The sequence below is a fragment of the Diadema antillarum genome, unplaced genomic scaffold, assembly GCF_040938485.1.
Source record: "Diadema antillarum isolate AM-2024a unplaced genomic scaffold, OU_Dant_1.0 seq00000137_RagTag, whole genome shotgun sequence".
Taxonomy (NCBI): Eukaryota; Metazoa; Echinodermata; class Echinoidea; order Diadematoida; family Diadematidae; genus Diadema; species Diadema antillarum.
In genome coordinates this window covers 245,228-270,159 of record NW_027271214.1, presented here as the reverse complement: position 1 = coordinate 270,159, position 24,932 = coordinate 245,228, and the positions used below count along the sequence as shown (strand labels likewise).

General features: G+C 39.5%; 1 protein-coding gene across 1 annotated transcript; it reads right to left on the bottom strand.

Annotated features, from left to right (window-relative positions):
- Positions 1 to 9,474: 9,474 nt before the first annotated feature.
- On the bottom strand, positions 9,475 to 21,895 carry LOC139727636 (transmembrane protein 39A-A-like). Its single transcript, XM_071638617.1, has 8 exons — positions 21,719 to 21,895; positions 19,667 to 19,883; positions 19,034 to 19,117; positions 18,147 to 18,301; positions 16,667 to 16,937; positions 14,969 to 15,153; positions 14,100 to 14,220; positions 9,475 to 9,732 (listed from the first exon to the last, which is right to left on the bottom strand). Exons 1-8 carry the CDS (start codon positions 21,844 to 21,846, stop codon positions 9,511 to 9,513), a joined length of 1,383 nt encoding a protein of 460 aa, XP_071494718.1. The 5' UTR covers positions 21,847 to 21,895; the 3' UTR covers positions 9,475 to 9,510.
- Positions 21,896 to 24,932: the final 3,037 nt, after the last annotated feature.

Sequence of the window (24,932 nt, the reverse complement as noted above, 5' to 3'; positions counted from 1 at the left end):
CATTAGATTTTACGAAGTGATTGAGTTGTATGATTTTTACCCACAGAATGTCAACTGCCTTTGTATCCTTCTGTCACGATGTAACCAGACCCAGATTTGCTTTTTTTTTTTCCGAGTGTGACAAGTTGGCTCCCGCACTGCCAGTATCATTGATTCTGTCAGCCTCGCTACTGATAACTTACCAGCAGGAATATGAAGAGTTGTATCTAGGTTTGCTTGTTTCATTGTTTTTGGTTTGTTTCTGTTGTAGCACATTGACATTACTGCTCTGCCAGTGAATCTGCCAAGAATAGAAGAAGATGTGGAGAGGTACCATAGGTTATTGTGCAATCGCCCCCCTCCCAAAAGGGGGGAAAAAAGAAGACTGTCAAGTTTGAAATATGGAGGGTATATTGGACTCTGGAGGGAAGGAGCGAGTCAGATTTAAGGTGCATCACTGTGAATGAGAGCATATAATGCATATATGAATGTGTATTTGATTGTCAATTTGTGTACTGTGTAGTTCTTGCGATATTTTGTTCTGCTCAACATGTGATGTTATCGCTGTGTTTTTGACGCATCAACTGGAAAATGGATGAATTGTTAGAAAGCTTGTTGTCAAGCATCTCTGCTAGTGCAATCACACTGTTTTTATGTTCTGTGTAGCACTGTTTTGTTTTGTTTTATTTTTGTAGTCAAGGAGTGTGATTGTGCTTAACTCATTACACACCACACAGCTATGGGTGCATGGTTGGATGTATTATAACTCAAAGGAGTTTGATGTTCAATGTGTTAATTTGCCCCAAGCTCCACTGATCACAGCTTGCCATTAAAGGGAGTAGGGGAGAATACTGGGCAGCCAGTTTTCAGCAGTTCTATCAATGTTTTGCATTTTAATGCATGGGTGCAATGTAGGCATCCTTTGTCCACTTGCCGGTCACTCAACATATCTAGGAGCACAGCTGATAACGGGCCCTTGTAGAAATATTGATGTGCACAGTAGTCTTGTGATAAGGCTTGGTCAAAGTCTCTGTTCATTTGTTAGAAACGTGACATAAGCAAACAGCAGACTCCCCCCCCCCCCCCCCCCCCCCCACTGCATGTGACAGGAAAGAGGTATTGTGATGCATCGCCTATTAAAGATGCAGTAAGATGGGGAAACATGGATGATCCAACTGACCCGACCTGCATTCACTGCCCACCATGGTACATTTCAAAACCGCGAATAGCGTCGGCGAATACTGTAAACGCTGAAATTTTCACAGTGCATTGATTTTTGCATATTTTGCGCTACTTTTAGCCAGCGCAAAGTCTAAAACCTGCATAAGTGTCTTTACGATTATCTCTGCACATTGAATAGGCTGACAGTTGCGCAGCACGAATTCAATAACCCGCGAATATGTTCTTGAGCCACGTAGTGGGAAAAATAAATCGCACGAACATATCAACGTTTACAGTATTTGCATCAAAGCTTACGCTCCGCGGTAACGGTCGAATCCTGTCAAGATTCTTCGGCTCTTTGGGTACTTGAGATTACTGAATGTAGCTGTACGCAATTCATTACAGGGATTCTAAAACACATCCGAGCCGGGTCAGCTTCCCCACTCCGCGGTATTCCCATGCTACTGGGTCTTAACTCTCACAATCACATTAGCTGGGTCATGGAGTAGATAGAGATGACACAACACATCCCACAAGATTCATGTTGATATTTCTCAGATTGCTCAAGATCAGATGCTTTAGTGAAAATGAAAGAAAGTTTTGCTTGTTTGATTTTTTTTTTGTCTTGTCGGATCATGCCTTATCTTTCTGTTTTCACTTTGGCTGTCTCATTTTCTCTCTTTATCTTAAGGCTTCTACATTTGTATCTATGATGTCTACAGTCAAGTTTTCCTCCATTTCATTTGAAAGTAAACCCCAGTACTCTAGGAATCTACAATCAGTATATTGCACTCATTGTTGCTAAGCATTTCAATTTTTTCATCTCATAGCTGGCTCAAATGACCTTTTCAGTTTTATCGTTTGTGCCTGTACACAAACTCTTTCATGCGCTTTGTTTACGTAACCTTTTCTGCGGGCTGTTCAATGTGTGTGTGAGGCTTTTGACATATGTCACAACTAAAGGAAAGAAAAAGAAAACACTTCAAGGGAGTTCATAGTATTTTCAAATATAAAGCAAAAATAAATCTTGCCTCATCCATCCTAGCCTCAAGTATGGAATGCAAATTAGCTCAGAGCAGGCCATATTAATCCAACATAACATCCACAAAAGCTACAAAGCACGTGAAAAAAAAAACCAATAGCATATTATTGCTCAGAATGCCATAAAGAAACCATGTATATAACATGATTACATTTCCAAAGTCTCAATTGCAAAGGACAATATACAGTTGTACTTTATGTCAAGCAAACATAGGTAGTTTTCTCCTGGTCAATACTTTGGAGCTTGTTTCTATGGTAACCTGTTCAAAAAAAAGAGAAAAAAGTGGTGTCTGGGAAAAGCCGAGGTATCACAAGTGTTTGTCACGACTGCAGAGCATGTTTTATTTTTTGTTTGTTTGTTTTTGGAATGTGTCTTTTTGTGTTTGGATTTATTTCAACAGTCATAAAGATGAGTCATTGTAATATATTACAGTGTATATCTCTCCTGTTGGATTTAGCATACTGTGTGTCTTTGGATGTGTATTTCTTTTCTTTTATTGTTACACTTTAAAATGCACTACTGAGCTATATTGTCTGTTGAGAATGAGAAGGGCGTTAAGTGGTCGTGAACACTATGGGTTTTGTGGCAACTTAACGCCCTTATCATTCTCAACCAACGAAATGTGTGTGGCGAGGTAAATTTGAATGGGTAAAACCCTGTATTAGTCGTGCTTTGCTGTCCGATCACATGATTTCAGTAGAATGTTCCACTTTCATTTCTTTCTTTGTTCTTTGGTATTCTTTTTCCTGTCTTTTATTTTAAAAAAATTATAATCTTTTGGCATTTTGTCAATGTAGCAAAGGCCGGCAGGTTTTACGTTCCACTGTGTTGAAGATGTGACAATGTGCTGTATGAACAACTCACCAGCTTAATGTAAGAAAAGTATAAAGAATTTATTAAGTTATACTAAAATTACTGCATTATGATTTTACGGTATGCTGTCTTTTCCTTTCTTTTTCCTGATAACATATTTTCTTGAGAAGCGGGTATGACAGAGAAATTTATTGCCAGCAGAGTATGTAAGCCTGTGTTACCTGTTAAAAGCTGTTATTGTTTTACATGACCTCTGTCATGGTCCCTGTAACTTAAAACTGTGTACCGGTAAGTAAGAATTTCTCAAGCATGGAAAAATAATCCCATAGTGCTCACATCTTATTAGCGTGATCTGGTGGAGTAATTGTTTTGTTCTTTTTTTCTTCAAGCAGCCATCAACTGCTTGCTATTAAAGCATTTTGTTTAATCACTCCCCCTCCCCCCCCCCCCCAACTCTTCTGCATTGTGACTATCACCACATGTCATAGTCACACACTCATTAGCAAGCATTTGATTATGTCTGCAGTTTAAAGTTAAGAAAGAATTATGACTGTATGGCTGCTGGTCATGGTCAGCACTAAGGGACTAATCATAATCTGGACATTGTTCTTATCCGTGAATCAAATGAAACAAAGCTGTTACTTGAGAACTAGAAAGGCATTATCAGGGCTGCGAAAAGTCAGTGAAGTTAATACTTTCTTTACCATTCTGAACTGTGTTCCAATGGCCGATCCATTGATAGATACTATGTTCGTTGAAATGCCGTGATCTGAGTCCTACTCGATGCAAATTCTTGAAGTGTCACCAATTCAGTCAGAAAGATTCTCATCAGTGTTAAATGAAAATGAGCAACTGTCATTGTAGCATAAGGAGTCAAGTAGCTTTTTAGGTAGGCATCTTTTTATTTACAGACAAATAGAACCTGCCATCTGTATTGTGGGTTTTCTTTTCCTTGGTGTAATGAGTCACTAATTTCCGGCTTAAAATAGTCCAGGAGTCGATCACTGCATTTCCACAGTGACAAATGAAGGGTGAACGGAAACTACATTTGGGACCTTTGTGGCCAATCGATATTTCCCACATTATCGTGGGACTATTTATGAACATTGTTTGTGTGAGGACCATGGAGATTATGACGCTACAGAAGTTGTAGCGTGACCTTGTGTAAAAGGTGACATGTAAAACGTCATGGGCAGTAAAAGGCCCTTACAGTGAACATCCCATGCTGTATATGTCCACATTCTGAATTGACGATTGATATCTGGAAGTGATAGTTCACATGAATCCAATTACCTGTAAGGACTGGAATGATGAAAATCACAGGATTATTCAAAACAATTGTCCATCTTTCATTTCCAGTGCATAATAATAATGATTATTATTGTTATAATAATGATAATAATGATAATAATAATAATAATAATATTAAGGATGATAATAACAAAAATAACCATAATAACAAAAATGATAATGGTAATAGAATAGAATAGAAAACTGGAGACTTCAGCTTCATTTTCACAATGAGCATATGGCTGTCAAAAGATAGCAGAAAAAAAGAAAAGAGTTGATTACAAATACGTCACTGTAAGGGCCTCTTACTGCTGAGTTGACATATTCATGATTTTGTGTTGTTTATATGTGTTTCAAGCAATTATGTGTTTGTCAAGTGATGAGATATCCTTTTTTTTTTCTTTTTGAGAAAAAAAAAAGAGAGGAAGAGAACGATTTGTATCTGTTTTATGTGAAATATTTGATGCACATTGTTATTTGGAATAAAAATATGAAACTGATTGGGAAAAAAAAATATATATATTATTTGTAATGCTTCATTGAGTGGCCATACTGTTGTGGCATTTTCTAGATCTGGCGTGCCTGTTGGAGCATTGCTAGGATGTGAGAGGTCGATGAGTGAATGTGAATGTGTGCTGCAGGAAATATTGACCAGTGGAAATTGGCTTCTGTACTGACTATGAGCTCCCTGGAATCTTGGTGTAGGTCAGACACTTCAGCTGGGGGCACTGTGGATAAGATTCTCTACTCCTAACTGGGGGACCCAAGTTCGATTCCCTCCCAGTGCTTACGTCCCTTGACAAGATGCTTTTACTCATAATGTCCCTCTCAACCCAGGTGTATATTAAAATGGGTACTAGTATCTGGCAACGCTAGGGTAATAATAATGGCAGGGCCCTCTGGTAGAGCAGTGGCAACACTGAAGAGGCTACCCTTGATGACAAAGACCTGTATGTATAAATAAGCCCAAACACTGGAAATTCTATATTTTCTTGTCCATTTCTCATAGTCAAAAACTTAACTGATTGCTCTCAGTTGCAGTTGTCTGCAAAATTTATTCATACCCTTGAACATTTTTTAGTGTTTTTTTTTTTTCTGATAAGTGAATGATGGAAAGATCGTACCTCGGTGTGACTTTGATGTATTTAGTTGTCATTTTATTTTAACTTAATTTGTAGAACAATAGCATTGAGATTTCCAGATTGTTGGCAGTCCTCAATTATTTGATTATTTTATTAGAATTTTATTGGAATGTATCAGAGTTTTTGCCTCTCACTCGAGGAGACGGCATGATTACACACAACATTGCTCGGCTAACATCCCTGGGAATCAAACCCGATCCAATTGTATTTGCAAGGCAGACATGCTACCAAGTGAGCCACATTACCGCCCTATCTGTGAGGTAAACAGGTCGGTATGGCTTAAATTTCATTTGGGATCAAACTTTCACACACCCACAGCGGCTCATATCATCAATATTTCTCAAACAGCTATGATGGTAAACCAACACCAACATGTTGATGGAGCAATGCTATTGAACAGATTAAAACGTGTAATTTTTTTTGTAAGCATTAGCATGAAGCTGGTTTATTTTATTTAAATAAGATGACGGTAAAAGCAAGAAGCAAGAGGATGTATACATACACATACAGTAGTACCACTGTACACCATGTCACCAAAAAAAACACACAGAAAGAAAAAATGGGCGACAGACTAAAAACACGAGCTGATACAGCCTTGAAGTTTACTCACTTTTTTCCCTCGCTGTCCTCAAATAAGGGAGGGGCACTTTGCGTATCTGATTAATATTTTTGCTCAATTTAGTGCATTCTTAAACTAATCCTGTGCAAAGAGTTGCAGTAGAATAAAACAGTTGTCATTAATGATGGGTAGATCCGGGTTGCAGTTTGGTAGGCGATCCAAAATACTGTGCTTTTGGGTTGCTCATGACATAGCATTACATTGTCTGTCGCAGATTTCTTCTGTAAATGCCCGCAGAGATATTCAGGAAAATTCTCGTCTGAAACCCCTCTCTGATTCTTGGGTTATAAGTCCCAAAGGCACTATAAGTGTCCTAATTGACTTTAGTTTAGTAAAGACATAATTTGTACATGTCAGACCTACATGTCAGTCACTCAAACAGTGATGTCTGTGTCATAGAAAAGACAATGATCTCTTCAATCACTTCTCGTCTTATAAAAAAGCCTGACTTCTTGAGTAGACTAATTTTCTGTGTATTTGGGTTTTCAACAATATTGGGTATGACATCTTGGTTTTAACACTGTTTGTCACAAATTGTGGGCATTCATATTTCCTTTCTAAAAATTATTCACACACAGTTTTCATTAGTTTTTGTTGAAATACTTGACTATCGGAGCTTTACATGGGCTTTAAAGATAACTTGTTGAACAAAATGGAAAGCCATAAAGTTTTGCATTGCAGTTGTGCAAGAAAGGTGCAACTCTGAGCATTTTTGTCACTATCTTCACTTAGGAAACGTCTATTAGTGCTTTCTCCTAATACCAAGAACACTAGAGTCATTACTCTTGACTATAATGCGGCAACACCACAGCCAATGTTCACAATTGTCTCTCTCTGAATGTTATTCCCCGACATGCACAAGAGCATACCATGTACATTCTGTAGTTGAAAACCCCTTTCTCACACATTGTACTGTGCAAAGATTGTTGTTGGTGCACAGTCTGAAAATATGCTACGCAGTATCAACATATCATATGCCTACCTGAAATTCACCAATTCTGTCATTACATTCCCTTCCTCATCAAAATATTTCACTTAATGTAACATTCCCTTTTCCCCTCCTTTTTTCCGTAGGAAGCACAGATCTTTATGGTAGAAGTGGACATTTATTGCATAATCCAATGCGTAATACAGGTACGCAAATACTTCATTCATCATAGAAACCTGACAGTATGGTGCTGACCTATCTGGAAAATCAAGATGACCTGAACTGAAAAGCTGTCTAAAATTTGACTGGATATTCAGTGAATCTGACTTTCAATTCTTTGGCTCTGAGGTTTTACTTTCAGCCCGACTGAAATCCAGAGTATCATTATCCATACATGTGGTTCATTTTTGACATAGAAGACAAAGATCAATACGAAGAAAAGGAGGCCGGTTACCACGACGCCACAATTTACCTCCTAATTAGAAGTCAAAAGCAGATTAGCATCTTTTATCTAAATCTTTGAAGTAAAAGCTTTGATGATGTCTGATATTTACTTATTCTGGTTTTTCGTAATTATCACAATTTTGCCTAATAAGTCTTTACACCCATTGTACAACGCTTGTGAGGAATTCCAGATCACTGAGTTACCAATTAGGAATGACTGATACTGTTATTAATATTTGTCCATTTACAGCTATAGTACAGCAGTAAAATTTTGATGCAAGGTTTCTTTATGATTTCTTCTGAGTAGGTATGCATGCAATACTTTCATGTTCCATACACTTATCATCTTCTACCATGTGGTGATTTCCATCTCATCATCAAAGATAATGAGACGTGAGCATTATCATTTCATAGTATTTTATCAGCAAAACTTAATTTGTTGGGGAGATATGTTTGTTTGTTTTTTCATCAATTATGAACTTGGCATTTTTCTCTCTTCTGACAATGATTTTTTTCAGAATGACATTGAACTTCGTAAGCCTCTACCAACTCAGCTATTCCCCTGAAAAGTGAAATATGATAAAATATCCCAAAACAAATGTACATGTAACATATCATAGTGTGCCTGGGAGAATGACTCCAATGCACGTGATTCGCGAAAGGTGAGCCCGAGAGAACGACATGAATGCTGGCGAGGCCCATAAGTATAACACGCGCCTCATGTGCATTTGCGTCGCTCTCTCGGGCACACCTTCCTTTGAATCGTGTGTGTTTGCATCGATCTCTCGGGCACGCATCCATACCATTGTGAGCAATAAAAGTAAAGAACCTTACCAGGGCCCTGTTTCATAAAGCTGTTTGTAAAGTTACGAACGACTTACAAACGACTGGTGATTAGTTCTATTGCGCTATACTCATCAGAATTTCCATACTTGCACACTACTAGCACAAGAACTGATCACCAGTCGTTCGTATCTCGTTCGTAACTTTACAAACTGCTTTATGAAACACCCCCAGGTTTGTAGCAAGGATGATGTTTGCTAATGATTTTATTCTCGGATATTTTGACCCATCCAACAGACACAGCTGGCACAATCTCTAAAATTTTTGAGGGGCACTCTCATGTTGTGAAGGTATGTGAGAATATCTTCCTTCATGTCATCCCATGTAAACTAAAACATTCATGCACTGATGCCAGCATGCTTCCTATGTTCAGCCAGACAAGCTATGTGCAGTAAACATTACATGCCTTTACATTTCAGGGGTACTGGTCCTCTTATGCTGACCCTCTGAATCTTTACATCATGGCGAGAATCAGTTTAAAAAACAGAAATGAATTTCAGTTTTAACCTGAGAGTTTTGGAAAAGATGACAAGAAAATATTCCCTGCTTTTCCTTTGCATTGATTTAGTTGATATACTTAACTGTCTTGTCACTCGTAGCCAGAAAAAAAAAAGAACAATTCTGCTTTATAATTCTATGCAATGAGTATTTTTAGGTCTACATTTGGGTGCATCAACAATCAAAGGGATTGTTTAGTATAGGTTGAGATGAAGATTCGGCTTTTATCTTTTTTCGCTAGATAATTAGAAAATGTTAAAGAGCATACAATTCTATGAAGAATTCACAGTTTATTTGATGAAAATTGGTTTTGAAATGGCCGAGATATCCAAAAACAAAGTAAAACGAAGGGATTCTAATAAAAGGTGGACCCACCTTTTATCAAGATTGCTTTGCTTTTTTAATATTTCAGCCATTTCAAAACCAATTTTCACCAAATAAACTTTGAATATTTTTGAAATGATATACTCTTTTATATTTCATAAGAGGTTTCTCATTATCTCACAAAAAAAAAGTTAGAGACCTCAAGTCCCATCTCAACCAAAACTACACCATCCCTTTAAGCTGCACAGCCTCCTTAATCATTCCAGCCCATCCTTTTCTACCACCTCTTAAGACTGTTACAAACACAGAAACGCAAACTACAAAGTTAATAAGCCAAGATGAAGTCAGCAGCAGCGACAGAGGGGACAAAAACAAAAACCAGACCCCAAGAAATTATCAAAAATAGGGACACATGCCCGTGCCCTCTCTACTCCATCTCGTCGTGCACGGGCCGGTAGACCTTGCCGAGGATGAAGCGGTTGCGCAGCAGCTTGAAGAGCACGTAGTAGTTGCAGAAGAGGAGCAGGGAGAGGGAGATGACGTAATGCCAGTGGGAGTGGCGGATCAGCAGGTAGAGCTGGGTGGCGATCACGCCCAGCTGCAGGAACACGAACAGGTTCAGCACTCGCAGCGGGTCGTGGAACATGAACTGCCGACGGGACGTGACGTGACGCGGGGGAAAACGAAAGAACGGAAAAAAGGACATGAAAATCCCACGATGCTGATACCAACCAACAATACTCATCAACAGCTTGTCAATGACTTATTACAATCTGACAGTGAAAGGGCAAACTTTTTCTCGTAAAGGTTATTTTTAACGCATGACCAATTTCAGGGAACACTGCTTGTTCGAAACGATGTGGATGAGAGTATTTTTGTGCGTAACTTTACAGCTCTGAAAATGTTCATATGGTGACATCACTCTTGGGATTGTTCTGTGGAGCACCGAATTTGTACAAATTGCCACACCAGGGTTCTCGCCAGGAATTTCTCCACGCTTGTCGGCATTTATGCGCGCTGTTCTGGGGGTGGGTACGGGAGGGGGGTTCCCCCTCCTGCGCGAAGCGCGGAAGCCTTCGCTAATGCTCAATACAACACAGATGAATCGCCGCTAAAATGCCACTAAATGCGACATTTTCACGGAGATGTAATGAACGTTGTGAGGGGCATATTCTCACAGACACAATGCAGAAACTCCATACATTTTGTTAGCGGCAGTTCCTAAATAATAAATGAAAGAGAAGTAGGTGCCGATGGTGGAGGTTCCGATTTCTTTTAGGCCTTTCCTGTTTCACTGTTGCAATAATTAGCCGTCTCTGCATCGCAACTACGCGCGCCGTGTTGCTTTCTCGCCGTCTGCTCGACCACGTGGTAGGCCTATTGCATGCAGATGCGCGAGAAGCGATCGAGAACTTTTGGGACATGGTTGCACTTTCCTTTCTGGGTATACTGCGGTAGTTTGGCCGTGACATCAAAGAGATATCATACAAAAATGTAATGATGGTCATTATTCCGAAGGTTTGTTTAATCATAAAATGAAACGATTCATGAGTACTTCGAAGGTTTGTAATCGAAAACAACAGTACTACAGATGAATGTTCAAAATAAAACTGATTTCGTTCGAAGATTAACAAACATTTTTTATTTTTTATTTTCCGATCAACGAACCTTCAGAAAGGAATCTATCATCTATCATCGTGATTGCTTCAGAATAAGAAAACACCCTTTTGGGGCCGTTGTTGTATTCCGAAATTATACTGGCAGAACATTCGAAATAACAAAACTGATTTCGTTTGGATATAAACGAATATTTTCTCCTTTATAATTTTTCTATTAACGGTCATTCAGAATTAAGAATGTAGAGTATTATTTTGCCATTATTCTTTCGGAGTAACGAACCCTGAGGGTAAGAAAACTGTAACCGTTTTCATTTCTTCTTTATCGTTTTCCGATTAACGATCGTTCAGAATTAAGAATCTAAAGTATTATATCGTTATTCTTTCGCAGTAACGAACCTTCAGAGTAAAAGAAAACTGTAACCGTTTTGGGGCCGTCGTTTTATTCTGAAATTTCACTGACGGAAACGTTCGAAATAACAAAACTGATTTCGTTGTGAAATGAACGGACATTTTTTAAAATCATTTTTGGATTAACGAACCTTCAGAATAAGGAATATAGCATTATTTTTTCATTTATCTGTCGGAGTAACGAACCCTAAGAGTAAGAAAAGTGCAACTGTTTTTTGGGCAGTTTTATTCCAAATTTCACTGGCAAAACGTTTGAAATGACGTACTGATTTCGTTTTGAAATTTACGGACATTTTTCTTTATTCAATTTTCGGTTAACGAACCTTCAGAATAAAGAATCTATTATTATTTCATCATTACTACTTCTGTCGGAATAACAGACCCTTATAGAGTACGAAAACACGCTGTTTTGTGCCGTCGTTTTATTCCGAAATTTCACTGACAGAAACGTTCGAAATAACAAAACTGATTTCGTTGTGAAATGAACGGACATTTTTTCTTAATCATTTTTTGGATTAACGAACCTTCAGAATAGGGAATCTAGCATTATTTTATCATTAATCTGTCGGAGTAACGAACCCTCAGAGTAAGAAAACTGCAACTGAGTGTTTTGGGGCAGTCGTTTTATTCCCAAATTTCACTGGCAAAACGTTTGAAATGACGTACTGATTTCGTTTTGAAATTTACGGACATTTTTCTTTATTCAATTTTCGGTTAACGAACCTTCAGAATAAAGAATCTACAATTTATCATTTCATCATTACTACTTCTGTCGGAATAACAGACCCTTAGAGTACGAAAACACGCTGTTTTGTGCCGTCGTTTTATTCCGAAATTTCACTGGCAGAACGTTCGAAATAACAAAACTGATTTCGTCGTGAAATGAACGGACATTTTTTCTTAATCATTTTTGGATTAACGAACCTTCAGAATAAAGAATCTAGCATCATTTTATCATTAATCTGTCGGAGTAACGAAAAAAAAATGAATCTTGGTGGCGATAACTGATGCTGGTGTAGAGAAAAACAAAGACAGCTCGCTCAAAAGATGCTTCCTTCTTTCAGTTTATTTTCTCCCCAGTCATTCCTATCGTTCTCCTCCCATGAACCCCTGCCATGCAGGGACGATGAACAAAACAAAATGTTACCGATGCTGCAATGAAAAAAAAAAAAAGAAGAAGAAAGAAACACGTCCTCAAAGCAAATTATCTACACTTTTCAAGTTGAACAAATTGATGTTCGTAATGAAGAATAAAAAAAAGCACGACCTCAAGCAGTGGGGAAACTTGATATCATGGCTTGTGGAAATTTCCATGAAATTTCCACGAAAGCCAGGTGTCAGATAAAGAATGTCGCGCGTACTGCCACTTTGCTTCAGTGGTCGTAAACAGCGTGTACATAGCATGTAAACCAACTGGGAACATTGATGAATGATCATCATTTATTTTCTGCCCGTGAAGGCCTCCTAACCCACCTTTTAACAAACCCAAGCCAGAAGCACGTGGAGCATTACGTATACGTTGAACTTGAAAGACCATCATGACAGAATTACTATAAATTTCGGCCCGGAGAAGGAAAATGGAATATTCACGAATGACGTTTACAAATCCATAGAAATTGAAAAGGCCGAAATGGAACGCATGGCTTTTTAGATTAAAAAAAAAAAATAACCCACTGAAACTACCAAAACCTAAATAACAATTTGCATTTGCTTACTCCATCGCAAGTTCTTTTTTCTTTTCTTTTTTTAACGAAAAATGGAGTTAATTTTCTCTCTGCGGCAATGCTTTGAACGCATCTAATTTTGCGTCATTGCCGATGGCCAGCTTCCTAAAGAATTGATACGAATCCTTTCAAATATACGAAACAAAGTCTAAAGATCCTGGATCCTGGCGGTGAATTTCGGTGGTATTATAAATCCTGCTCACTATCAAAATTTGATCATCTGTTCATTGCGCCATTTTACCAACCAACTGTTCCTGAAAATTTCATCCTAATCTGTTCCCAAATTTTGACTTATTTTGCGAAAAAAGAGACAGACAGGCAGACAAACTAACAAACAAACCAAAGCAGCCCAAAAAAAAAAAAAAAATACAACCTTTGGCATGCATTTCATATCGTTTGTTTTTGCGTAACCCGACAACAAGCGTGACAACAAGCGAGCACGTGTCAGCCTTCCTCAGCCTCCTTCGGCCTCCAACCCTCTCTTTCCGTCCTCTCTCTCCCTCTCACAATACACTGTACCGTTGTACACGCACAGGCGGCTGTAAGTGGCCGGCTGGGTGCTTGTGCATGTGTGTGTGGATCCCAAATCAGAGCGCATGTGAGTGAGCAAGTGTGTGATGTGGTGTGTATCAGCAGGGAGGTGAGACCTCCCTGGTATCAGCTAGTACGTCGCTCTGTTGAGCCGCGTTGTTGTGATAGGTGCGATGACTGCGTGGGTAAATTTTTGCACTTGTATAAGTATGTAAACTGCTGCTGCTTTCAACATCTAGCTTCTTTTCTAGCCAGATAATAAAGACTGAAAAAGGCGAGAAATTGGTCCGAACTTAGCTCGTCAAGCAAGTTACCCTTGTCGGCAAGTTCACGCGTGGTGTTACCCTTGTCGGCAAGTTTTACCCTTGTCGGCAATTGCTTCTTCAAACCGCACGCTTGTCGGGGCCGACAAGGGTGATATACGCTGGCGAGATCCCTGCACACATTAAAATATTTGACATAAACAGTACACTTCAATCAGCAGATAAAAAGATGAAGACAAAGAAGAAAATGAAGACAATAAAGAAGAAGACGAAAACAACACTGAAGAAGAACAAGAAGAGAAAGAAGAAGAAACAAAATACCAAGATTTCCAACATAGAAAGCTTTGGAATTGCACATTGTTTTCTTGAGTACATGGGCTCAAAAAAAATATCAAATTCTTACAAAGTATACATTGCATACTATCATAGTATGGTATAAAAGGAAAGCAAAGGGGCAACTGTGAAACTTACGTAAAAGCGTGCATATGATCGATCTGAGGGGAAGGCCACGTTTTGCTGTCCGGTCGCACGATAAATGCCCTTGTTGTATCGCACTAACACACCCTGGGGCCACACCGTTGTGTCTGACCATCTGCACGAGGGCAAAATATCGCAGAGCATTTAAAGGTCAGTACTTCTGCTGCGTAGAAATAGTACACTGTGAGTATTCATGTAAGTTCTTTATATATATCATTCAACATATCTCTGGCATTTCATCCAAAAGAAATCCAAAAGTTATCCTAATGAGCAACAAAGTGGAGAGTAAGATCATTGAAATGAAAGCAACATTTTGATAGTCAAAGTTGAAAGGAAAATGGGGTAAATGATAACACAAAATATTTCATCTTGCCATTGTCAATGTCAGCCACTCAGCATCCTGAGGATTTCTGCAAACATCCACCTTACTCAAGTCACAGTAATTCTGTTTGCAATACTTTCCATTTACTCTACAGAGGAAAAGGACATCATGTGGGATTTTCTTGAAATATAAAGAAAATTCCTCTTAAAACAAGATGCTTTAGTATGCTTAATATGAATTACCAAGGACATCATGGACATTTTCGTACATAGACAAAATGTCTAGTCTAAAAAGGTTCCATACAGTAAGTTTGTGGGAATTTTTTCCCCCTGAAAAACATAAAAGTTGCGCTGTTAAAATAATATTAAGTCAAGCAGAACATACTGAAGACATTCAATGCAACTTTCACCATCTATGTAGATATCTCGAAATCTTAACATTTACACAAGATGGTCCTATTCTCTTGTTAACTCATGTGCCTGTGAGGTAATTTTGAGGGCTAAGAAGACTGTCCACGTCCACTGGTATCGTTCAGACTTACAGGTGTTGTGGTGTGTTGCTGTAGCCGTGCTCCATTTTCTGCCATCGGCCGAGGTGCAGCGAGCACCGGTGCAGGGCGTCGCAGTACGCCACGGGAAGGAAGTGCGAGCCAAACATGACAAAGGAGTTGATCCAGACGAAAGCGATGAGAAAACACGACCACCAGAGATCAAGATACATAGCAGGCTGATGGGATTGAGGAAAGAGGGGAGAAAAAGAGAGGAGACATAAAATGACATCACCCAGGAAATGCTTAACCAGTTGTAGTCTAGAGTGTAGTCCTGAGTATACTTGGGCAGGTGTCTATGGGAAATGCGTGTTAGAGTTAAATCAGCCCATCCAACGGGTTTAGCCAAATGGAGTCATGAATTTAATTGAAGGGAAAGCAATGTTCAGAAAAGAGGGCACACTAGCTCAAAAAGTTGTTATCTTCCTTCATCAAAGGTACTACTAATATAATACCCCAGAAACAAGGGCAGAATCTGATTGAAATGAGCCATTGCAGCTGAATGATAAGAATCATCTATAGTCTTCCAATCTTCAGGTCCCTGATTTGAGTCAGCTGGTAGCAATGGTTGCATCCCTCCACAGGGCCTTCTATCTTCAAGGCCTGGTCCTTCGGAGGGTATCATAACTCCTCAGATCCTTTGTAGCTATTTCATAAGCATACAAAGAGCTTCCACATTTGCCACATACAATATACCACAATAATAAAATAGTACAGATATGATGACTAAAGAATTGGATAATCACAAACAATCAATTAAGTAGATCAGCAAGGCTCTGAAACTAAAGTATTAAAAATTAAAAAAAAAAAAAAGATTCTCTGAACACTCCTCACGCATTCTACTTTTCTGGACAGCATAACTGTTCACATGAGTGTATGGACAATAAAACCTAAGTATACATGTGTACAACAGAGAGAAAGAGAGTCTTTTAATCATTCTTAGCCACTTAGAACTAAACAAAGGCATACTTTGGCTATAGGCCCATATAAGACAGCAAGCTCACAATGTTTTCAATAAGACAATGCATTAAATGTACTTGACGCCAAGGAGTTGTAATACAGGATGCACTTTGTACTCATCGGAAAATCTACTGAAGTGTTATTTCAAAGAACACACAGTCATTACATATGTCAACTTTCCTGTTCGCATTCTGCAAAGCATTTCTCTTGTTTTGTTTGACTTTGTAGGGGCCAATTTCCATTCCACTTTGTGGAGCAGGGGAGGGGGAGACAGGTAGGGCAAATGTGTTCTCTCTATCTCCATCAACCTATTCCATGCCATGGACTTTGGACAGTGTGTACAAGGCTGTGGGGGTTTTTGTGCCAATCAACACTAAAAGCACACAGGGGGTTTAAAGGGATTGTATAGTTTTGGTTGAGACCTAACTTCAGGTTTCTAATATTTTTTGGTGACATAAGGAGAAACCTCTTATGAAATATGAAAGAGCATGTAATTCTATGAGGAATTCTAATGTTTATTTGATGAAAATTGGTTGTGAAATGGCTGAGATATCCAAAACAGAGTGATTCTAATAAAAGGTGGGACCCACCTTTAATTACAATTGCTTTGTTTTATTTTGTTTTTGATGTTTCAGCCATCTCATAAAAAGTTAAAAGGCACAATTCTCATCTCCCCCAATATTGTACCATCCCTTTAAAAAACTGTGTTACAGAGCCACACTCCCCACGCACCTGTAGGAAGCATATGGGAACGAAGCCCACGTAGTACGCGCACACCATGGAGTTGAAGAGGACGCTCTTCACGCGCGAGTTGAAGTCCATCTTCAGCCGGTCCGCCTCCTGCCGGATCTCGCTCGGCATGTGGGAGCACTTGTGCTTGACGGGCATCGCCATGGTGATGCCATTCCACAGGTGCTCCTCCCGGCTACCCTTGGCGGGCGGGGCCAGTTGGGAGAGGTTGATGTCCAGGGTCAGGCCATACAAGAGAAAGTAGGAGATGAGGCTGTATGCCAGCAAAGTGAGCAGAAAAAAAATTATAGAGAGGGTGGAATGAGCAACTAGTCGTCATCAACATTCTGAAATTAAGTGCTGTTTCACAATGTTTTCAGTTTGAAATATCTTTAATGACCTTGGCCTACATGCTACTGGTGTCTGCGATGTTGTACAAAAATGAAGCTAAAAAAAAAAAAAAAAATTGTCGCTAAAATTGAATGCTTAAAAGAAAAATATTCAGATAGTTGTGAGTGACCAGACTCAATTTTTCCCAGAGACAGTAGCATTAGAATAGAACACTCCAGAACAGGACATAATTGTGGAGCTCAGACGTCAAAATGCTGAAAATTTTTGTCAAATTGAGCGACCATAGTGTTAAAGAGCAACTTTGAGTCAGCACTGCTTTGCAAACTGAAGACACTAAGTCCCTAGATGAAGTCAAGACATGGCTCATGCAGTTCTTGTATGTGATGGAGAAAATCAAAAAGGGTTGAAAAAAAAAAGTTCAGTTCATTGCTGATTATATAACATCATCATAAAATATTTTGATTCCACAGTAACACTCGTTGTCAAGCAATGCCACTCGAAATAGAGGTTAAACAGTTCATTCCTTGTGAGCAGACATGTCACCAAGAGATGAAGTATTGCGGCGCTCTGCAAGGCTTACAAAGAAGGCTTCATCATAATTATGTGACACATCACATCACATGCAATAAAATACAATAAAACCTTGGGAAAAGCAAAGCAATATGGCTGCAAATAAGACATCTGATAATTTGTTGGAAAAAAAATTGAAAGTTACCTTCAGCTTCTTCTTTCATAGTTTCAAAGCACAGTAATGTCATGAAGGTCACACTCTTTGTTCTGTTTTTTTTTTTTTTTTATGAAGCACATCACAATGCTATTTTTTAATGGACATATTGTTTCTAAATGAGAAATTTTCCACAGACCTGACTAATGAACATTTCAACTGAAAGCCACTTTTCATGAATTTGTGTTTATCTGATGACTTGCTCCCTCACTATTTTTGCAGCAGATGTTTTGTTTTGTTTTTTGGTTTGTTTTTTTAGTAAAGTGTGACAAATATCCAATAATGAACAACTTCAGAGTCTAAAAAAATTGCAGACACCAATAATAGAAAATCAACATTCCGTGACTGTTATTGGGCTTTTGTGGCAGAAGGGTAATGCTGCCAGGGATGACGGCGATTGCGACTCACGGATATGCCAGGAAGAGAAGGTTAAGAGGAGAGTTGTTGTTCATGAGCTGCCAAAGGCACCAGAGCCCCAGGTTGAGGAAGCTGAGCGTGATGATGACCTTTAACACCTGGAGGAGGCAGTAAGCCACGGTGACATTGGTCACTATTGGTGACAGCTGCCAGGGGGAAAGAAAAATACACAAAAAATTAGAAAACAATAAATAAAAAATAACAACAAAAATAAAAGATACATAAAAATGGACTGTTACACCAAAGAGATAAATACAGTGCACTCCCATTATAACAAACAAAGCTATAACAAAATTCTCATTACAACAAAGTAAAAATTCAGGTCATAAAAATCATCATCTATATTAAAGCTTTATATACTTTATTGTTCAGCTGTAACAAAATTTTGATATAATGAAGGAAAACCGCAGGTCCCAAGTACTTTGTTATAACGGGAGTGCACTGTGTATACTTTCACTTTCAGCATGTGATATTGCCTTTGATATCGAGATCTATGTACTATAAAGAAGACCATCTGCATTTGTCTACACTGCTAAATAAAGTGATACTGACAATGATCATGGGAGTGGAGAAACTCTATGCTCTGTTTTGTCTTTTAGCTTTTACTACACAAACTCACAGGAAGGAGTTAAACGTCCACAAACGTTTCAGCAAGAGAGCATGGTTTGGTCTTTCTGTTCTTCATCAATAACCTCAAAACTGCATCTATGACTATATCAGAACAGATTGAACACTGTCTATACGGAGTGCAGTCAAAATACTATTTCCATCACACCCCCAAATTCCAGGTACAGATGACATTACCCTTGAATTCTCTTGTTCTGCACATGTCAATCAACTATTATCCGAATGAAGTTATATCACGGCTACCAGCATACCTCTATGATAAAATGCCAAATCAGTCGCCTGATGAGAACCAAGGTTACAAACACCAGCAGGTACGGGTCGATCAGATGGAAGTTCTGCATGACAGAGGGACAACAAACACTTCATGTTGGTGTCATTTAACAGAAAGAGGTAGAAAAGATCCGCTGAAGATGTGGTCTTCATTGCAGCTCTGCTCAACTTTGATATGGTTCTATTCTCTTTATGAAAATATGAAAGGAATTTGCGTCACATTGATCACACACACGCAAACACACAAACAAACACACACACACATACAAACACAAGGTAGAAGAAGAGGAGGATGAGAAAGAAGTTGAATTTAAAGGACATTTTTAAGGTAATTTTGATTATTTATGAAAATGAGAATAGTGGTGTCAGAAATTGTAACGGCATATTTGCGCTTGTTTTTTTGTAAACATTCATTCTATTATGTATTTTTTACTATCTTGTACAGCCTTGTACAGCCTGTGGACTGCAATGGATATTATTCAATAAAATACCCTTTTTAATTTTTTTTCAAAGTATTCATTTCACACTCACCTCCCCCCCCCCCCCCCCCCCCCCCCCCCCACCACCACCACCATCTTCATATTAGGTCTTTCTCCCTTTTGTGGTCCACGTACCATGGCTGTATTGGATGGAGCCAAGGGAAGCCACCAAACTGTCTTGTAGATGTTGATGTACTGCAGGAACAGTGCCGTCAACAGGTAGATCACTGTGTGGGCTTCAAAGAGGAGACTGCCCTCAGTCGGAAGATTTGGAATATCCGGATGCCGGATTGGAGTGATGGTGATAAGCGTCGTGGGCGGGGCGTTACCTCCACTTCCTCCCGCTCCACCCCTGTGAGGTAAAATCAAATCAAGTTCACATTACAATAAATAACAGCACCATCAGAACTACTTGGGGACCTAGGGCCACTACTACAACCATTTCTCTGCAGCATTTCAATGGAACAAATTAGTGAGCATAAATTAAATTTTTTAAAAAAACAAGAATGCAAGTACTGAAGGCATCACAACATGAAAACACGTCATCAAAATACAGAAATGCAGTGAATTTATGAAATGTATATTTCACTTTTGATATAGACTGTTTGACCTCAAAGCTGTGTGGGTCTCACCACATCAATCATAAGGTAAAATCAGGAAATAATGAAATGCCTTCTTATGTACTCTTTGAAAACAGAATGCACCCACAGGCTTTTACTTTTGGCTCCCACCATGGAAATATGAGCCTTCTTTACTGCTTGTGTTCTGACATAGGCAGGGTTCGAAATTGGCGATGGTCCGCTGGCCATTGGCCACCCAAAATCATGTCGGACTAGCTAAAAATCATAAAATTCTGAAGTAACTAGTCCCTCTGGCTAGCCAAAATATTGCTTCAGTGTCAAAATTGATTCTAAGTAGATCTAGTCCGCCTGGCTAGTTCAGTTCGGGAAACCCACTCACAAGGGGGGCCCCTCCTTATAAGTAACCCGTCCCCCTTATAAGTAACCCCGTCCCCCTTATAAGTAACCCCCGGGGCACCCCTTATAAGGAGTCTCCACGCTTTTTTGCAATGCAACGCGAAAATGAAAGGACTGCGGTAATTCGCTTGATTATGTCCATAAAGCTTCACAAGTTTCCTAGTTACTCACGAAATTTGAGCAAAATCGGTTTGAGGCATCATATCTAAAATCATGGATTTAAATGCGATGTCAAACGACCCATGCGAATGCTGAAATGCGAGCGATTACTGGCGCGAGTGTCGCCAGGCGCGGCGGCGCGGCAATGCTTGAGTGCAGACGTGGCGACTGAGTACGAAAGTCTCCGTACTCAGTCTCTCTCTGAGTCTCTCAGTCGCCACGTCTGCACTCAAGCATTGCCGCGCCGCCGCGCCTGGCGACACTCACGCCAGTAATCGCTCGCATTTCAGCATTCGCATGGGTCGTTTGACATCGCATTTAAATCCATGATTTTAGATATGATGCCTCAAACCGATTTTGCTCAAATTTCGTGAGTAACTAGGAAACTTGTGAAGCTTTATGGACATAATAAAGCGAATTGCCGCAGTCCTTTCATTTTCGCGTTGCATTGCAAAAAAGCATGGAGACTCCTTATAAGGGGTGCCCCGGGGGTTACTTATAAGGGGGACGGGGTTACTTATAAGGGGGACGGGTTACTTATAAGGAGGGACCCCCCTTGTGAGTGGGTTTCCCGAACTGAGTTAAAAAAAGAAAAGTTAAGTGCGACCCCTGATAGGCCCTATATACATTCAGTTGCTGGGAGCAAATACTTGCTGACTCGTATATGTAATAGTGCATGCGTTGAAAGCCAATCAAGACTGCTTATTATTGTTAGAGCTACTGCGGAGTACTGGCAGCGGGCAGAGCAGAGGCGCTAGGCGCGGACAGGGTACATAGACTAGTTCTAGTCCTACTCATAGACTAGAGAATTTAGATCTAGAGATAAATTTAACACATTGTCTAAAAGTTTGAACGTATATCAGGGCAGTGGTATAGTAGTAGATGATCTACGTAAATACACAGCATAGCCCGACCAGACGCCGTGCGATATCGCGACACGACTTTTTGATAGAAGACCTAACGTTAGTAATAGCTACAGCGCGCAGCGCGCAGCGACAGGGCTAGCTGTGTGTAGTTACATACAGCACAAAGTAACACGTATGGGACTTACCGATGACGAACAGACGAGCCCTGCGATGATGAATTTCCCCCGTGAACCACGTTAGTTGCATGAATCGGCGGCGGTGGCATCGATCGACTTAACTGAGGTCGTCCAGGACCTCGTCGACCCCCTGCCATTGTCCTGTTCTTTACAGATCTACCTAAAACTGTGTTCCGTATTGGTGGATTTCGGCTCCCAACGCTACGTACAGAACAAGTGAGAGCGCAGAATACTGTGTATAATTCATAAAGTGTGGTTTAAGAGTACTTTGTCAAAGTAAAATTGCCGTTGAAATGTAGTCCATTATGTTTTTTCGAAAAATATACTGGTCATTCAAATATTATTTTTCATTTTCGATCTACACTCATGTAAATGAGTACTACTTTCAAAAATATAATTTTCGTGAGCTTTGTTAACAGTGCCCTATTTTCGATTGGCAATATTATTTTTAGTCTACGTCGCACAAACTGGGATATCAGCGCAGCGAGGAGGTGAAGAGTTGTAGTTTATAGTCTTCTCTTTCAGACCATGATCAACATAGGTGGGTGGGTATGTGTGATTTAAATCGTGTTTTGTTGTTTGTTTGTCTTTTCACCGATGTCTCAGACTTATTTATCAAGATCCAATTGCAATTTATTGTTCCTTATTAACGGAACACGTTGTAGATGATCTCAACATGGAAAACATTCACGAGCGTGCACACTAGATAAAACGACGATGTGGTGGTATTATAATCCCGATTAGAATACATACCAGCGTTACTCGTGCTTGGATTTGTAGAACTTTTATCAAGGTTGCCGATCACAAATGGTAGTAACACATCGTTGAGAAAATAGAACTTTATTTCTGTTTCGCAGTTAGACCTGAATAAATGGGCCCGTGTATTTAAGCGGTGTGTCCTGGTAACAGGTTTTTCCATGAATTCGTTGCTGGAGAAACTTTTATCAGCTACATAAATACCAGACTATAAATCTAGGGTCATTACCAACGATCAGCCGTTCGGAGTTATGATGTACGTCTGCGGCCGTTCGTCACTCTCTCACGGAGCAAACCGGGGGTAGAATAAACATTTGGGATACTAGGATGGAAACGATTAGATTTTTGTCTCAAAGGAAATGTCAGAAATTTTACAAGGAGTACATTAACCGTGATTTTTTTTTTCCAAGGCGGGGGCTGGGGTAAAACCCCTCAGAATATTGTAGGTTTTGATTGCACGGTTGCCACTTAGGCCTATCATACTCTTTGTTCTTTCTTCCAGATTTTGAATCCGATTTTCTTTCGTTTAATCGATGAGTTGCATATTGTTATTACGAGGGGCGACTGAAAAGTTTTGAGCCTTCAAGAGATGGTAAGAGGCAGAAGTACTTTATTGCTCTAGTTTTCTACATAGTCCCCTTGTGAGTCCACACACTTCCTCCAGCGGTGACTTGGTGCCTCTATGCCGCTGCAGTAGAAGTTCTTTGGTTGGTCCTCCAGGTAGGAGTCAACAGCATCAATGACCTCCTCATCAGTGGTGAAGCGTTGTCCAGCCAAATCTTTTTTGAGGTTCGGAAAGAGGTGGAAGTCCGATGGGGCTAGATCTGGTGAACACGGTGGGTGCCGAATTAGTTGGAACCCACAGTCATGAATGGTTGCCATTGCAACCACTGATGAATGCGCTGGAGCATTGTCTTGGTGAAACAAGACACCTTTTGTGATCATTTTGTCCATTTTTTATGAATCACCTGATACAGAAAGTTCAAGAACGTGTAAAATAAGGATAAAAATTTTTATGACCAAGAAATTTGGTTGGTAGGATTAAGATATAATGAAGACTTCATGGACCATATTTTACCTTCACATCTTAATCCTTTCTATGTTAGGCTCAAAACTTTTCAGTCGCCCCTCGTACTGTTGTGTTGCCAAACGTGCAAGGATGCTGCAGCTTTGTTGAGTTCAATACGACAAATCGACGATCTTATAATGATGTTGATGAAAAAAAAAGAATCAATCAGAACACAATGCTTAAGAAATCATAATGATTATTCTATCATGCTCATTAAGTTTGTTTTATTAAGTTTCGATATGCTAACTGTGGGAAATGGTGACAGAAGATAGACAGACTGAGCAGGGAAGTATCGATACCTCCTTGGACAGAGTGAAAGACAGAAAGAGACATACTAGACTGACAGACAGACAAACAGACACAGGGAAATGGATGAGATGGTCGAACAAAGGGGCGCTAAACATAATTTATCATTATGACCACGTGCAAGACAAAGTTATAAAAGATGACAGCAATGTCCAAGAGCGAAGTAGAATATAACCCCTGATTCTCCTCATCAAGCACAAAGTTATCTATTTTCTGTCCCTTGAACTGCCTCTTCCTTGATTCGCTTATAAGCGTTTTAGTGTTAATTCAGTAATGTTCTGACTAAAACAAAAAATGCATTTTTGACGTTGTTGGAGTCATGTTGCAGATCAAAGCCGGGACGTCATAATGCTTGTGGAAGATAATACTAACGCCTCCCCTTTCCCCTCCCTCTCCCTTCTCTCTCTTTCTCTCCGATCCCCTCCCTGTATTACCTCTTTCTCTCAGTCCCTTCTATATAAGATATCTCTTTTCTGGAGATCAGTAAGGCATGTCACATCTGCGATATATTATGATTTCCCGTTCACAGTCATAGAGACGACATGGGATTGATCAGCGATCGTCTCGTATGGAATAACTAGTTCATGATGCAATGCTCATACTATAGGTATACATCATGTTGGTTTTTTTTCTTCTTCTTCTTCTTCTTTCCATCTCAACGAGACTGGATCCCATCTTCAGGTTTCCTTTCTACTCTCAATTGCCTTTGTTGTTGTTGTAATTGTTGTTGTTGTTTTTGCTGCTGCTGCTGCTGCTGCTGCTGCTGATGGTGATGGTGATGACGATGAGATGATGATGATGATGATGATGATGATGATGATGATGATGATGATGTATCGTTGCTGTTTCATATGATGATGAAGACGCTGTTGTTGCTATTGATTGTTTTAGGTGTATAGGCCTATTCTTTTGCTTTCTTTTACCTTTTGGTTTGTTTCCTAGCTTCCCAGTGTCATGAACAAATTTCGAAATTATCTTTTGATGTTGTTTTTTTTTTCTTATTCTATGAAATATCATTAATTTCTAACCAGGAGCTAACGTAGTAGGACCCTAATTGTTTGGGCAAACTTTTTTTTTTTTTTTTGGACAAAG